This window comes from Stegastes partitus, unplaced genomic scaffold (genome assembly GCF_000690725.1).
Source record: "Stegastes partitus isolate 25-593 unplaced genomic scaffold, Stegastes_partitus-1.0.2 Scaffold355, whole genome shotgun sequence".
Lineage (NCBI taxonomy): Eukaryota > Metazoa > Chordata > Actinopteri > Pomacentridae > Stegastes > Stegastes partitus.
In genome coordinates this window covers 460,117-474,914 of record NW_007578086.1, presented here as the reverse complement: position 1 = coordinate 474,914, position 14,798 = coordinate 460,117, and the positions used below count along the sequence as shown (strand labels likewise).

The 14,798-nt window shown below is 38.3% G+C and overlaps 1 protein-coding gene across 1 annotated transcript in view; it reads left to right on the top strand.

Annotated features, from left to right (window-relative positions):
* The first annotated feature begins 1,491 nt into the window (after positions 1-1,491).
* The window catches only part of fam169ab (family with sequence similarity 169 member Ab), a 21,995-nt gene continuing 8,688 nt past the window's right edge, over positions 1,492-14,798 (top strand). The window contains exons 1-11 of the mRNA XM_008284347.1: positions 1,492-1,533; positions 9,178-9,314; positions 10,929-11,114; positions 11,465-11,636; positions 12,252-12,431; positions 12,548-12,670; positions 12,878-12,981; positions 13,077-13,107; positions 13,224-13,326; positions 14,189-14,285; positions 14,371-14,794. Coding sequence (XP_008282569.1) covers positions 9,180-9,314; positions 10,929-11,114; positions 11,465-11,636; positions 12,252-12,431; positions 12,548-12,670; positions 12,878-12,981; positions 13,077-13,107; positions 13,224-13,326; positions 14,189-14,285; positions 14,371-14,794 — 1,555 coding nt within the window. The 5' untranslated portion in view covers positions 1,492-1,533; positions 9,178-9,179. The remainder of the gene's footprint in view (positions 1,534-9,177; positions 9,315-10,928; positions 11,115-11,464; positions 11,637-12,251; positions 12,432-12,547; positions 12,671-12,877; positions 12,982-13,076; positions 13,108-13,223; positions 13,327-14,188; positions 14,286-14,370; positions 14,795-14,798) is intronic.

Genomic DNA, 14,798 nt, shown 5'->3' with positions numbered 1-14,798 from the left:
GACAACAAAGTCAATGTTTTGGAGTGGCCATCACAAAGACCTGATCTCAATCCTGTAGACAATTTGTGGGCAGAGCTGACAAGAGGCAGCCAACGAACCTGACTCAGTTCCACCAGTTCTGTCATGAGGAATGAGCCAGAATTCATCAAACTATTGTGAGAAGCTTGTGGAAGGAAACCCAAAACGTTTGACTCAAGTCATACAGTTTAAAGGCAATGCTACCAAATACTAAGGAAATGTATGTGAACTTCTGACTTTGAAGAAAGTAATAAAAAGTTCTCTAAAAAATTTCTCTCTCTCATTATTCTCATTATTTAACAAATAGAAATAATTTTGGTAAGCCTAACTGACCTAAAACAAGATAGGTTTAGTTACGCTTAATGTCAAATTGTAAGGAAAAAAAGGTCATGTGTATGTTTATACAGTGTATGTAAACTTCTGGTTTCAACTGAAGCGAGATTAGTGGGTTATTGAGGTATATTGAGCTTAAAGTCAGAGTTTTCATGGCAAGAAGGTGTCTCTCTTTGAACCTACTAGCTCTCCATGGTAACTTCAGCTGCAGAGCTAACCTGCTCGGGAGCAGGTTATGTTCAAAGTTTTGGGTTTAAATCGTCCAAAAGAAGCGTCTCTCTTTAATCACATTGTTTCCTGATGATTCTCTATGAGTGATACAGATTCTCAGCTGAGGATGGGTTTTATCTGCAAACATGTTGAACTGTGCGTTACTAAAATCACTGAATGAAAATGTGCAGTTACAGTATCACACACTGTATGTATCATGTCGCCATGGGAACCACACATGTATTAGTTGGTGATGCAGAAATCGTGTAAATATGTTTTTATGTTTGGCTCTGATTCGCTGTCAGGTCCGTTTACTCAGCTGGTATTGCAGCTGATAGAACACAGGTTAGAAAATGGATTATTCTACTGGTATTTATTACAGAGAATATTCAATCAACAACATTAATTTCACTTTGATTTGGCCAGAAATTGAAGTGATATCCCGCATTATGGGACAGTCAGACCTAAATGTACTTCTATACAAGATCATGTTTAATTATATAAAGTTTAAAGTTTAACTACATATGGTTCAAATTTGATTTAGGGAACTATTCCACTACTAGTCCAATATTGCAGATTGTGATTCACAGTCATTGTGATACAGTCAAAATTTTAATTCAATTAATTTCCAGCCTGCTGTATTATATTATCCTTAGGGTCTCCTGCAACGATTAAAATAAAGTCCTGTCATTCCACACAACACGTGAAAATGACAATGAACATACAATGCTAAGCAGCTAAGAAGCTCAAAAAAGTGAAGATGCTACTGTGATAGAATCAGTGCTGACTGTGGGTGAAGGTTAAGGGGGTTAGTCCGGCTTAGTTATATAAAGCAAGTGTACAGGATTGGTGGCCTAAACTGAGCATGCGCAGAGCGCCGAACCTACCAGCATAATAAACTGAGGCTGTTTACGAAATTTAAAGTGACAATTGAGCTGTAAGGAAAAGTAAAGCGTCCTGTGAAGAGTGGAGGTGAGTTAGTGTGTTGCTGACTCGGTTGTGTCTGCGCGGTGTGTGTTTGAGTGTGTGTGTGACTTTCTGGGATTTTCTCTAAGCGCTTATGGAATTAGGAGGCAGAAACGAGGACGGCTGTAGCATCTGCTGGAGTGGAAAGCGGGCACGCATTAAATGTGGACAGGCGTTAGTACATCCAGTGTTCATGGCTTCATTGTGAGCGCAGACAACACTGGCCGTCGCTGGAGGCTCGCTGCAGGCGACGAGCTGCGCGCAGTTTTGTAGTTCTTACCGAGAACAAAATGTTCAACATTCAGCAGCCCGTCCGAACATGGAACTCCTGCTGGATTACATTTCCACATTTGCGCCTAAACGTGTGCTGTGCCATCTGTAAACTATAAGTTAACAAATAGATTAAAAATACGACTTTTATTGAACCTTTTAGTTCAACTGCTGAGAACGATTTTTTCCATACTACTTTTTATTTTTGAATTGTGACACAGTTATACAGTTACAATAATATTCACAACTAAACAAAGAAGGGCAAATTTAACCCCCCCCCCCTTCTCCCCCCCCCCCCCCCCCCCCCCCCCCCCCCCACCTTTGACTTTGGTACAGTTTGTTCCCTTTAACTTGTTTTAAATAGTGAAATTTAGTTCTTGAAGAAAGACTTGCTTCTGTCCACCATCTTTGGTTAGATAGTTGAAGTGTTAATGAAATAAAGCACTCTGTCTTTTTTTACAGCATTAACTGAAGGAAAAGGAAGCCCTCCAGTGTAGCCCACTGTCACCCACTTTCTATTTGCCTCATGTTATGGGAACAACATGTACCAAAAGTCAAAGGGCTGCAGCCAGGGGCAGAGCCAGGGGTGGCCCGGGACCATGGACTGAAGTGTGACTGTCCCTCGTTATCATGCTGCAATAGAGATAAAAAAAAATGCCCTGGCTTGTATTTATTTCTTTAAACTAATCACAGTCTTATTTGTTTGGCGTCAGGGTTGACGTTGCACAATCCAGTTCTTCAGCAAACCTCGACATTTTGAAGTTGTTCTTGACCAAAGTGAAGGGGGATTAATAACACATAGATAGCAAAAGGGGAGGAGAAATGCGCGGCTAATGGCAGGCTTGTCTGTGATCTACACAATGAGTCGTGAGTTTTTCCACGCAGGCTCTTTTTAACAGCACCGCCAACCCCCACATAAACCACTGGTTCTGACCAACCAGGAACTGTTTACTGTAGCAACTCAAACATTTTGTTTGTCACTGAAAAGTGCACAGACAGTACAAAATGCCTCTGTTGCTTAAATGTAAATAAATAATCTTTTTGTGCGTTTTTATTAAAGTGTGTATTATTTACATTTAGCCGTAGAGTTAGTTGTATTTATGATCTTTATTAGTATTTAAAAACACAAATTTAGTTCGTTTTTTCTTTCTTGATCAATTGAGTGTTACATTTAAAAATCTTGTTTTACTGAATTTGAGTTGTCATGCACGTCTACGCGGTAGTCCCACTGAAATAAGCAAAGTACAATGCGTAACCAAAACAAAAGATTTGGCGTACATAGGTTTGCTGAGGAAAAAACTAAAAAATGAAGTCATTTTGCTACCCCAGTGTGAGCCTGGCCACCCTTATAAAAACTGCGTGCATCCGCCACTGGCTGCCCCTCCACATGCCAGATATTATATTATTCTATGAAATAGTTTGTTATCCACCCTTATTTTGTCACAGCATTTAAAATAATATTTTAGGCCAGTTCCTTCTTGAAATTGCAGAAAAGTTGCATGGACTTGTTCATTTCCTTCCAGCCATTGAGAGAGTCTGGAAGGGGCCCAGTGTGTAGCTGTTTACAAGCAAGCAAGGATGAAATGTGTGGATTGTAGGTGTGTCTGTGGCATTCTCTACTCCCTGCCCCAAGGGAGCTCTGGGTCTACTTTTCACACAGACAGCTGCCACAGTTGGTTTTTTTTTTCTGTCTTTCTCTCTGTAAGAAGCTGACTGGACGTTTTGCTGAGCTGGTAACAGTGTGTGAGGACAGCATGATAGAATACATAATGGATGGCCTTTTTGGTCTTTTTTTCCCTGAAATTAATTCAGTCATTGTCATCCCTGATGTATGAATTCCAACACTGTACACTGAATATGGCACTGTAATAGATAATTCTGTCTTAGAAATGGGTGGAGGTGCGAGTGGTGGGAAGTTAAACTTATTTTTTGATGCCCTGTTCCAGTTTTCTTGCTCCCAAATGGAGGACTTGAATACAAGCCTACAAAAAGTCCTACACAAAACAGCTGTATAGCACAAATATAGGTAAATTATGTGGAAAATCTGAAAGGTTATGAATAATGTTTTAATTAGTGGATATTGCTTCCTTACAAGACAGTTAATTGTTGTCTATAGAGCTTGCTTTGCACAAACTTTCCAAGAAATCTTTGCAAGGAACATGCACTGATCTGTCTCTGGATCATTAACTAAAGCAGTAATGTATCATCTGAACTGTAAGCTGTTTGTACCAACTTCATATCTGCAGATGAAAGTTGCATTTGACTCTGAATTTAACTCAGGGTATCAGCAAACACCAGGTTAAAAAGGAAACACCCTCGTAATGTTGTTGACAAGAATATGCTTCCAAGTTTTTTTGAAGGTGTTGGCATACATGTGTAGACTCCCCTCTTGGGAACTGGCCTTGCAGGAAGCTCACGCTAACCCATCAAATCTTTATTACTACATTGTTCACCAGATGTGTGCAGGAACTGTATAATTGCTGTGAAGGCTGGCGTGTGCATGTTTTGTGTTTAAAGTTGTAAAGTCTAAACGTTCATGTTTGCACTTATGTACTACTTCAAGTCAATGCTTGACTCACAATCATGAACATCAGTCCAATACACTAACACCAGACTATTAGGTAAAATGGTAGCTGATTTGCACTTATGGTCTGACTAACTGTAGTTATTCACACTACAGGAGTTTAAACAGCATAATAGATTTTAAAGTTGGTTGCAATAGGTGTGTAAGGAGTAAAAGAAAGTATTGGAGCATCACAGACTACAGGATGTTTTTAAGGTTATCGTGGCAGAGGGAGCAATCAGGGAGCAGCGTGCCATCTTGTGTAATCTCATGGCTGAGAAATACAGTTTGTCTTTTCTTCAGCAAGACCTGCAGGTGATATTTAAACTCTTAGTTGAGACTCAACATCTGCAGCTAACGTTAGCCTGAAGCAGTGCAATGTTTAGTGTTGGTTGGCAGGAACATTTCTTGCTCTGAGCACTTCTGTGATAATGATGTTCTGTTAAATAGAACAAGTTTGATATTAATTCTGGTGGTCCGATGAGTCTGTGAGCAGTTCAGGAGGCTTCACACTGGATCTGTCAGTCTTTCATAATACCAAATAATCTGGACTCCACATCAATTTAGACCAACATCCCAGACCAGGTTGGTCCTCCAGTTGTTGCGAGGCCTGAAACTCCTGTGAGCCTGACTTTAGGTTCTACAATGCACTTAACAATGTGTCTCATCACCAATTCTGATACCATGCTCACCTGATAATGAGAGCAGCTTAGGGTTAAGTGCTGTGCCCAAGGCCATGTCAGCACATAAAGGGGGCAGGAATTAAAATTTGAAATATATATATATATATATATATATATATATATACCTATAATTTGACATCTGAATCAAGAAATAATAATGTGCTTTAATTTTTTATTTTTTTGGTATAACAATCAATTTGAAAATTCATGGATAACAATAATAGTTACATTTTAGCATTAAAAATATCGTTTTGGTTAAAGGGCTTTAACATACTAGTGTATTAACGTTTACAGAAACATCAAAATGATGGTGGTAATTACCTGTGCTGTTAATTTAGGGCAGCTGTAGCGTAAACCATACATTGGGTGGTGGTCTAATACATTTGTTAAGCTCTGTATATATATATATATATATAAGAATGATTATTTAATTTGTTGATACCTTATGTTGTTTTTCCATGACCCTATTTTTTTTTTTGCCAAGTTTAAGTTCTAAAATGCCATTTGACATGAGTTCTTTGGTTTACTTTTCTTTGTGCAGCTGCCTCTTAAACAGGTGAAACAGCAGGCAGTCGTAGGTCACGTGTCAAAGAGAGAAGATTGTAGCTCAAGACCTGTTTGTTGTTTTAACAGGAAAACTGAGCAAAATTCAGTTAAGACTGGAATAAGGCCCTGCTTTCAGGGGTGTTTGCCTGTCAGGCTTGTGTAAACATATAGCTACTGAAGTCTTGCTAACAAGCTTGTGTGTAGGCGTGTGCATGTGTAGAAACTCTATCTAGGACCTCATGTGAATGGTTGGCTAGCGTTCACATTTGAACCAAAACCAATGTCATTTTAGGTATTTTACCCTGTAATAAAAGTAATAATAATGTCATTTCAGTTGTAATAAATGAAGGCAGACTTCTGAATTTCAACATTATTTATTCATTTCCTTTTTAATTATGTAATTATGACATTGTTTGAGGTACTTTCCTGCAAATATTTTTAATTGCCAAGTAGGCTGTTCTCTGACTTTGTAACCTGGGTGTGACGCATGCGTAAGGGGACCTTGCTGTGGAAAGTGAGTGACTCTCTGGTGTGTGTGTGTGTGTGTGTGTGTGTGTGTGAAAAATAATGTTAATAATATAGAGGTGATCAGGTTACTGTAATCAATCATAAAAGCATTTAGTTAGTCCAAGATGTTTGTGTAGCTGTTATCCAAACACAGAATTGTTGTATTCACTGCTCTGAAGATGGAAATACAGATCTAGTTCATGCAACATTGCCATGGTGTCTCCCAGCAAATGGTAACCTTCGGGGAAAATTTCATGAAGGTCATTTTATGAATGAAACCTTGAGGTATCCTGAAAGTTTCCTAAAGCTTAGATTGTGAAAACCTAAGTGCCTAGAGGCAACATTTTAGGGGTGTTCTCTATGCCTGGGCGATAAAATGATAGTAATATGTAGGATAGGATAGAATACAATATAATATCTTTATTGTCATTGCAATTTGCAGTGGAATTGGTCACTTCTCTAGTGCATAATAAATAAATGCAAAGTGCATAGATAGTCATCGTCACTCAGGTTTAGACAGTATGAGTGTTTGACAGTGTTCAGTTCTTTGGGTCTGAGGTAGGAGCTTTGTTTCAGTTCGTTTGTCTGTGATTTGATGGAGTGAAGCATCTACCTGAGGGCAGTCAGGCAAACAGATGGTGTCCAGGATGGGAGTGGTCCACAAGAATGTTTGCTGCTCTACTAAGGTTACCAGAGCTGAATAAGTCCTTCAAAGAAGCAATGAACGAAGTAGGCCTTGGCTATTCTGGAGAAAGAGGGAGGGAGAGGGAACTGCCACTAGGCGGAGCCGAGGTTGATGGCATGACATATCCACGTGGACAAAATTGTTGGTACCCTTCCATTAAAGAAAGAAAAACCCACAATGGTCACTCAAATAACTTGAAACTGATGGAAGTAATAATAAATAAAAAATTACTGAAAATTAACTAATGATCATCAGACATTGCTTTTGAATTGTGGTTTAGTTTAGTTTAGGTTATTTATCTCAAATTTCATATACACACAAAAAAATACAGAATAAGCAATGCATATATAATACATAAGCATTACTGAGAATTCAAGTACAATACTCAATAAAAAAGAAAGAAAAAAAACAGAAAAGATCTGATATAAACTTAATCATGCACATAGACATATGTCAATTTATATCTAGTTTGAGAAGGAACAGAATGAAGCAAAAGCTTATCTAGTCCTGTCCCTTCTTTACAGTGTCAAAAAAACAAAACTAACAAACAAAAGAACAAATAAACCAAAAAAGAAAACGGAAAACAAGACAACAACAATTTATACATATTCACCCAAGGTGCTCATCATGAAAGCAATGCCACAAAACATCTCTTGTAACCTCATCCCAAATCATTATACAATATCCACCTAAAATAAATGACCAAAAACAGCTATGTGCACAGTTCTTAACCCACATGTACAACCTCTATATGCAGTATACCCATAAAAATGCTACATATATTAATAATAAATAAGAAAACAAACAGAAACATGTATAATTCATTGTATTATTTATATAACCCTGATAATACTTGTCTATAGTGAGATTTAACAGAATCAGTTTAAGAAACAAACTAATGAAACTGGCCTGGAAAGAAATTGTAGTACCCTTAGAAAAGACCAAAAATAACTTGACCATAGGGACATGTTGAACTCAGGTGTGTCCTGTAATTAGCATCACAGGTGTCTTCAAACTTGTAATCAGTCAGTCTGCTTATTTAAAAGCTGAAAAGTAGTTGCTGTGCTGTTTGGTATCATGATACCACACTAAACATGGACCAGAGGAAGCGAAGTTGTCTCAGGAGATCAGAAAGAAAATTATAGACAAGAATGTTAAAGGTGAAGGCTATAAGACCATCTCCAAGCAGCTTGATGTTCCTGTGACTACAGTTGCACATATTATTCACAAGTTTAAGGTCCACAGGGCTGTAGCCAACCTCCCTGGATGTGACCGCAGGAGGAAAATTGATGATAAATTGAAGAGACAGAGAATATGAATGGTAACCAAAGAGCCCAAAAGATCTTCCAAAGAGATTAGATGTGGACTCCACGGTCAAGGTACATCAGTGTGAGATCGCACCATCCATCGCTGTTTGAGCCAAAGTGGACTTAATGGGAGAAGAACATGGAGGACACTATTGTTGAAAATAAATCATAAAAAAGAAAGACTGGAGTTTGCCAAAATGCGTATTGACGAGCCACAGGGCTTCTGGAAGAATGTCCTTTGGACAGATAAGTTAAAAAAAAATGTAGCTTTTTGGCAAGTCACATCAGCTCTGCAAAAATGAAGCATGCAAAGAAAAGATGGCTGTACCAACTGTAAAACATGGAGGACGCTCAGTTATGTCCTGGATCTGCTGTGCTGCATCTGGCACAGGGTGTCTTGAATCTGTGTAGGGTACAATGAAATCTCAAAACTATGAAGGCATTCTAGAGCTGAACGTGCTGCCCAGTGTCAGAAAGCTTGGTCTCAGTCGCAGGTCATTGGTCCTCCAACAGGACAATGACCCAAAACCCACTAAAAACACCTGAGGTAAGGGCCAAACATTGGACTATTCTGAAGTGGCCTTCTGTGAGCCCTGATCTAAATCCTATTGAACATCTGTGGAAGGAGCTCAAATATGCCGTCTGGAGAAGGCAGCCCTTAAACCTAAGACAGCTGGAGCTGTTTGCTCATGAGGAGCAAAATATCTGTCGACAGGGGCAGAAGTCTCATTGGGAGTTACAGAAATTGCTCGATTGCAGCGATTGCCTCAAAAGGTTGTTAAGTTAAATGTTAAGTTAAGGGTACCATAATTTTTGTCCAGGTCGGTTTCATGAATTTTTATTCTTTTTTATTTTTTTTTATTTTAATGATTCCGTTAAACCACAATTCAAAGCAATGTCTGTTTTTCATTAGTCGTTTTTTAGTACGTTTTAAATTATTATTGCTTTTGTCAGTTTCAAGTTATTTCAGTAACACATTGTTCGTTTTTTTCTTCTTAAACGGAAGGGTACCAACAATTTTTGGTGTGGGGTCCCGTCTTCAGAATACTGTTCCATTGCATACACTGCTGTCTGTCCTGTGTTGTATAGGGATGAAGTTTCCTGTGGATCTCCTGGCTGAAGTTAGCCTGGCAGAGCTGGAGCGGTCAGCCCACAACTACATGAACAACCTCCTGTACAGCAACCCTGATTCTCTTGAGCATCTAACCGTCTCTGCCTCCACCAAGGTAAAACACAACACAGGCTGGACATCTTTAGTGAACAGTGTGCTGTCTTTAAGCCATTAATAAAGTCACAAACATCAGCCAGAGCAGTATTAGGGTCTTAGAAAGTGTATTGAAACTCTTGCAGCTGGACCTGTATATAGCAAGCCTGCCAGAATTATTCAAAGACTCAAAGTAGAACATCAACCACAGCTCAAAAATATACAAAGTTTACATTACTGTGAAAATTAGAGTTTGTGGATATACTTATTAGTGGAGTAAGACGCTGGTTGGATGACTTATTTACTCATCAATTAGGATGTTGTGGCTTTTGGAGCAGCATAGATCTACTGTTTGCATCCACATAGTAGCTGCTTATAAAGATCAAGCATGTTTGCAGTGGTGTGTTGGCCAATTTGCGACTTTACAGATCTTCTAATGATTTGTCCTTGGGCAATGTACCCAGATTTGATAACTGACGTACTCAGTTTAAAAAAAAAAAAATCTCTTGACATGGATTAGGAAATGTAGAGAATTTGACTGCTAATAGAAATGCAACTTTACCAGTGTAGCAGTTCACTGATAGTCCAGCTTCTGTGTTTCGATGTTTTTATGGGATTTTAAGTTATTTAGGTTTTTTGTTTTGTTTTGTTTTTTTAAACTGTGGCCTTAGAAGTTAAACTTTTTATTAGATCTGCCCCTTTTGTCAAAGTAATTAAAATGTGTGTAGTTATATATTAAATGCTTTCTCATTAATTGAAACTTTTATGTGTTTGTTGAAATGCCTTTTTAAATTGACAGATACCGAGGTGGTTTGAGAATGTGCGTAACACAAGGTTTTTTTAGCTGCTGATTTGTCATTGACTGCGCAAATTAACCCAACTGGTCCCACAGACTTCACATTTCATTAATTTTATAGTTGATTACTTACTGATTAGACAAAATGGGTCTATGTCCACATCACTTTATGTACATGGCCCCTCGACACTACTAAAAACCAAAACCATTCCTGTGGGTATCTATAGTGGGACTCCTGCCACTTCATCCCTGCTGCAAGCACAAATTCAGCTTTGTTCTCCATCTCTTGAGTCATTGATGGAGTGGGAACCTATTTAGAAGGTCATAGTACAGCCACTGAATTTATAAATCATCATCATATCGGCGGGTTATACTTTTTTCTGTTAAGACAGCAGTTTAAAAGAGGGATGTCACAATACCAGAAATTTAATAGATACCACTCAATATCCATGACTTTTGACACCTAATTCAATACCAAAGTAATAAATCAATCAAATTAATGTATTTCAAGCTCAAATTATCAGCTTTTTTTCTTCCCCCCCAACATGTTGCAGAAAACGTGCTGCTACACCCCTACTTTCTGTTTGTTGTTGTTATTGTTCAGTAACTCTAGAACCCTTGACATTCATGGTGCTTTGAGTCCCAGATAAAAATAAAAACTAACATTTTTAGAACTTTGGCATTGACTTGGCACTGAAGTATCAGTTCTCTTTCCCTGTTAAAAAAAAAAAGCAAAGCTTTTCTTTTGTCAGTATCGATATATCATTGAAACTACACATGAAGCGTGGTGTAGACGAGAGACTTGTGATTTTGTGTACTAACTTGTCTGTCTGTCTTCAGATCCCCATAGGTATTTCCAGCGTAGGCTTCATCCCTCTGTATGGATCCACTGATGAGTGGAAAATCTTGGCCCTCTTTTCACCCAGTGATCCATTCGTAGCAGTGGGTCTGTACCTGTTAGACCGCTGGTGGGCAGTGGAAGATATTCTCAAGACAGCAGACCCTACTCGAGATGGAGTTGTGGAGGTATGACAAGAAGTTTTACCACCTAATAAATCTACTCAGAAACAATACAGGATGAGCACAGAGTCAGAAACACCTGACAGTATAGTACAATACAGTACAGCAGCACACACAGAACTTGAAATCCCAAGGATCTTAATAACAAATCTGATATGAGAATAAATGAAAAAATGTAATGACTGATGTTACTGTTCATTTTTGAAATATTTAAAATTTACTTTGGTACAATTGGAGGGAGAGTGGTGTGCATTCTATCTTTACATACAAAGTGACCTGTCACAAATTTGAACATATATGTGGCAATGTTTTGCTATGTTGAAGATAAAATGGTTTTCTATGTGTGTGTTCCTTAGGTGCAGACAGTCGGGGAGAGAATAGTTTTATACATCCTTAATCGTGTCATCTATAGAGGCAGGGAGATGACCTCTGAGGAGCTTCCCTTCCTCTGTCACGGAGAAAAAGATTATGCAAAAATTGTCTGGAATAATGGGGAGGCAGTAGGCTTCTATTCAGTCAAACCCTCAGGTAATGCACATTTATCTACATAGATGTATATTATCTGTTCATCTGCTTACATTTTGTATTTGTTACAAAGAACAACATGTTACAGAGCTTTTTATAAATGTTTAAAATCTGTAGTTTGAGTTTTTGTGTCTGTGCAAGACCTGGGGGCTGTACTGTGAAAATAATTTGGCATTAGCAAAGTAACTTCCTGTTTAATCCAGGGTTTTCCCAGCTAGCCTATTTGTAATATCTATGGTCTTGAACGAAAGAACACTGGTCTCAAAAATACTCTTGCTCCTATCAGAGACCTTTGCACTGTCCATGTACTGAACTCCATGGGATCTATACTACAGATGGCGCTGCCATTTTCCAAGATAATTGATTGTTCAGTAGGTGGTGCTTTTACACATCTGTAAAAATGAAGTGTGCAGCATAACTTAACCTTGTGATGTCCCCCTTAAGAAGTGAACTGCCATCGTAATCCCAAAAACCCAGAGTTAAATTTGGAGTTACCTCACTAACCCCAAATCCTGCTCATAGTACAGGCCTCAGGTTTAGTCTATGTATGCTAAACTTTTGATTCATTCCTGTCTGACTTAGTCTTCATGAATTTGCTGTCTTTTTTTTCTCTTTCAGGGAGCATATGTAATTCTTTTTCAGTCAGAACCTATCAGCTCCCTGTGATGGACTCCATATTTGTTAGAAAATGTCAGCGTCGTAAAGGCTTCGGTCTTCAGATGCTCGTGGACTTTGTGCTCAGTTTTAAAGAAGAGTCTTTGGGCTTGAGGTACCCCCTCACAAAATCAATGTATAAAGGTACATAAGTCTACACTGCAGTGGGTGCACTTTACGTCTGTGATTCTATGTTCCCCAGTAATTAAATCAAAAGCTTTACATTCATATAAGTTTCCTGCACTTCTCTTTGTTCTTAGTGTGTGAGAAGTACCTGTGTCAGTACCCAGGAGATACAGATCTGCTGTGGGAGGTGGAGAGCATCGGTGGGCCCAACCAGAGGACCAACATTGCCAGGAAGATCATGGCCTTAGATGTTTGTGGTAAGAAAGAATAACAACTGCATTATAGTCCTAGACCACTAAATCAGGTCGTATAGTGTAATTCAAAAGATTTATCGATTGTATTTTTAAATTGTCTTAAAATGATCAAACATTCTTGTGATGTAGATTATGCACTGTAAAAACACTGAACGATCTTTACATGTGTGTACTTTGGTAAGCATTCCAACATTGCCTGTTTCTCTGCAGTATCCAAGAGTCTCTCTTTCTCGGAGGAATCACTTGTGACTCCTGATATGGCTGAAAAGGTGCTGAAGGAGACAGTTACTGTGGAATGCTCAGTTGACACTATGGTACAAGTAACTATTTATTCCAAACAAAGAAACATTGATTAATGACACAAATACTTTTGCAGAGTAAGAATAATCCCTCTGATTTTAATTTGCAGGATGAACTGACTGTACTGAGAGCTACCAAAGGTTAGCATGTAATCAAGTGGTGTCTACATTGTAAACTTCCCCCATATATTATATATTGACATAAGGATCATTTACTATAATAAAAAGCATTCTAACAATTTTCATTTTCATTTCAGAGATCGATGATGTGCCTGTTGCAGGTCAGGGTAGGAGCAGTGGTTTAAAACAAAGGAAAATTGGAGAAAAGATTACAGAGGACAAATCAGAAAAAGTTATCAGGTCTGTATGAATTAAACTGTGCCACTCTTAGCTAGACTAGAAAGTACTATAAATAGTATAGTATAACAACAGATAGATATACCATTCCGCTCTGGGTTCCTCCATCATTCAGTGTAACAAATGTCTAGACTAAAACATGTCAAAATAAATAGCTGAACCTACCCTTTTCAATGGTGCTAGCTGTGTACTAAAAAGTAATCCTGGTTTAAAGTTATTTCTGCATCATCTCTAGCGTAGCGCTAACGATACAGCCCACTTTGTATATATATATATAAACATACAATAAGCTAACGGATTTACTATTTATTGCAATGATTCAAAAGTTGATTCACAACACAATGTTCAAGAAGACAAAAGTGGTCCTAGAATGCTTAGGGGGCCCAAGTTAAAGGGGCCACAAATAATTGCTTGGTGCCTAGCAGAAATAAATACCATTGATTTATTTACTGTAGCGTGCACATACAGTAGTCTACTTACAAAAGTCGAAAATTAGGCCAATGTTTGGCACCAAATTCTACAATTTCAGTTTCAGAATTTGGTGCCCCTAGTTTGGGAGATAAGCTTAGATGTAAAGGTAGTAAAATATTCCTTTAAAAAGGCCTAGGGTTCATGGGGTAAAAAGCAAGCAAGCATGTTCATATGTATACATAAGTACTTTCTGATATTCTTGATTGTAGTTTATTTATAAAAGATAGCGTAATTGATAATTTTTTTCTGTATTTCTTTAAGGCCTAAAACTCATTAATTGCTGGCAATTTTATTGTTGGGTGATTTCTTCCTGCTTTCTTCCTCTGTAAACTTTTAAAAGTCCAAAATCATTACTCCTGCCTGAAATTAACAAATGCTATTTAACATCTTTTAGAATCGAGGACATTGAGGCAGAAAACCCCAGTGTGGAGCGAGTTTCTGTTCAACGAAAGAAAGAACTGCATGATTCCTATGAACTGGAGCAAACCGAGGTGTGTGTGTATATACAAATTTAGGTTTGCGTGTTTGTGTCTATGACCACTACAGAAAGTTTGTGATTAATTGATTTATTTTTAGGTTTTGTTCAGTGTTGCTAAAGAAAAAGCAGAAGATGTCGTGGATACTGCACTTGAAGGAGAACCAACTATGAAGTCAGACAAACCAGCAACTGTCCTGATGTCAAAAGATTTAGCAGAAGCTGATGTTACATTAGCAACTACAACCGAAGAGGAACACGTAGAAGATGATCTCACACAAGGTCTGAACAACAACTCACATGGCTCTCAGATAACAGTTGAGAATGTGGCATCAGAAACTCAGGAATCAGAGGTGTTTGAGAAGGAGGAAGAAGCAGACATTCCATTTGTAGGGGGTGCTGAGGAGAATATTGCAGCAGAAGAAACTGTCACACAAGACGTTCCAGATATGGGACAAGTCGACAGTACTGAGACAATTACAGATGATGATACAGAGGCTTTAGTTGTAAAGGCAGATGAGGGAACAAC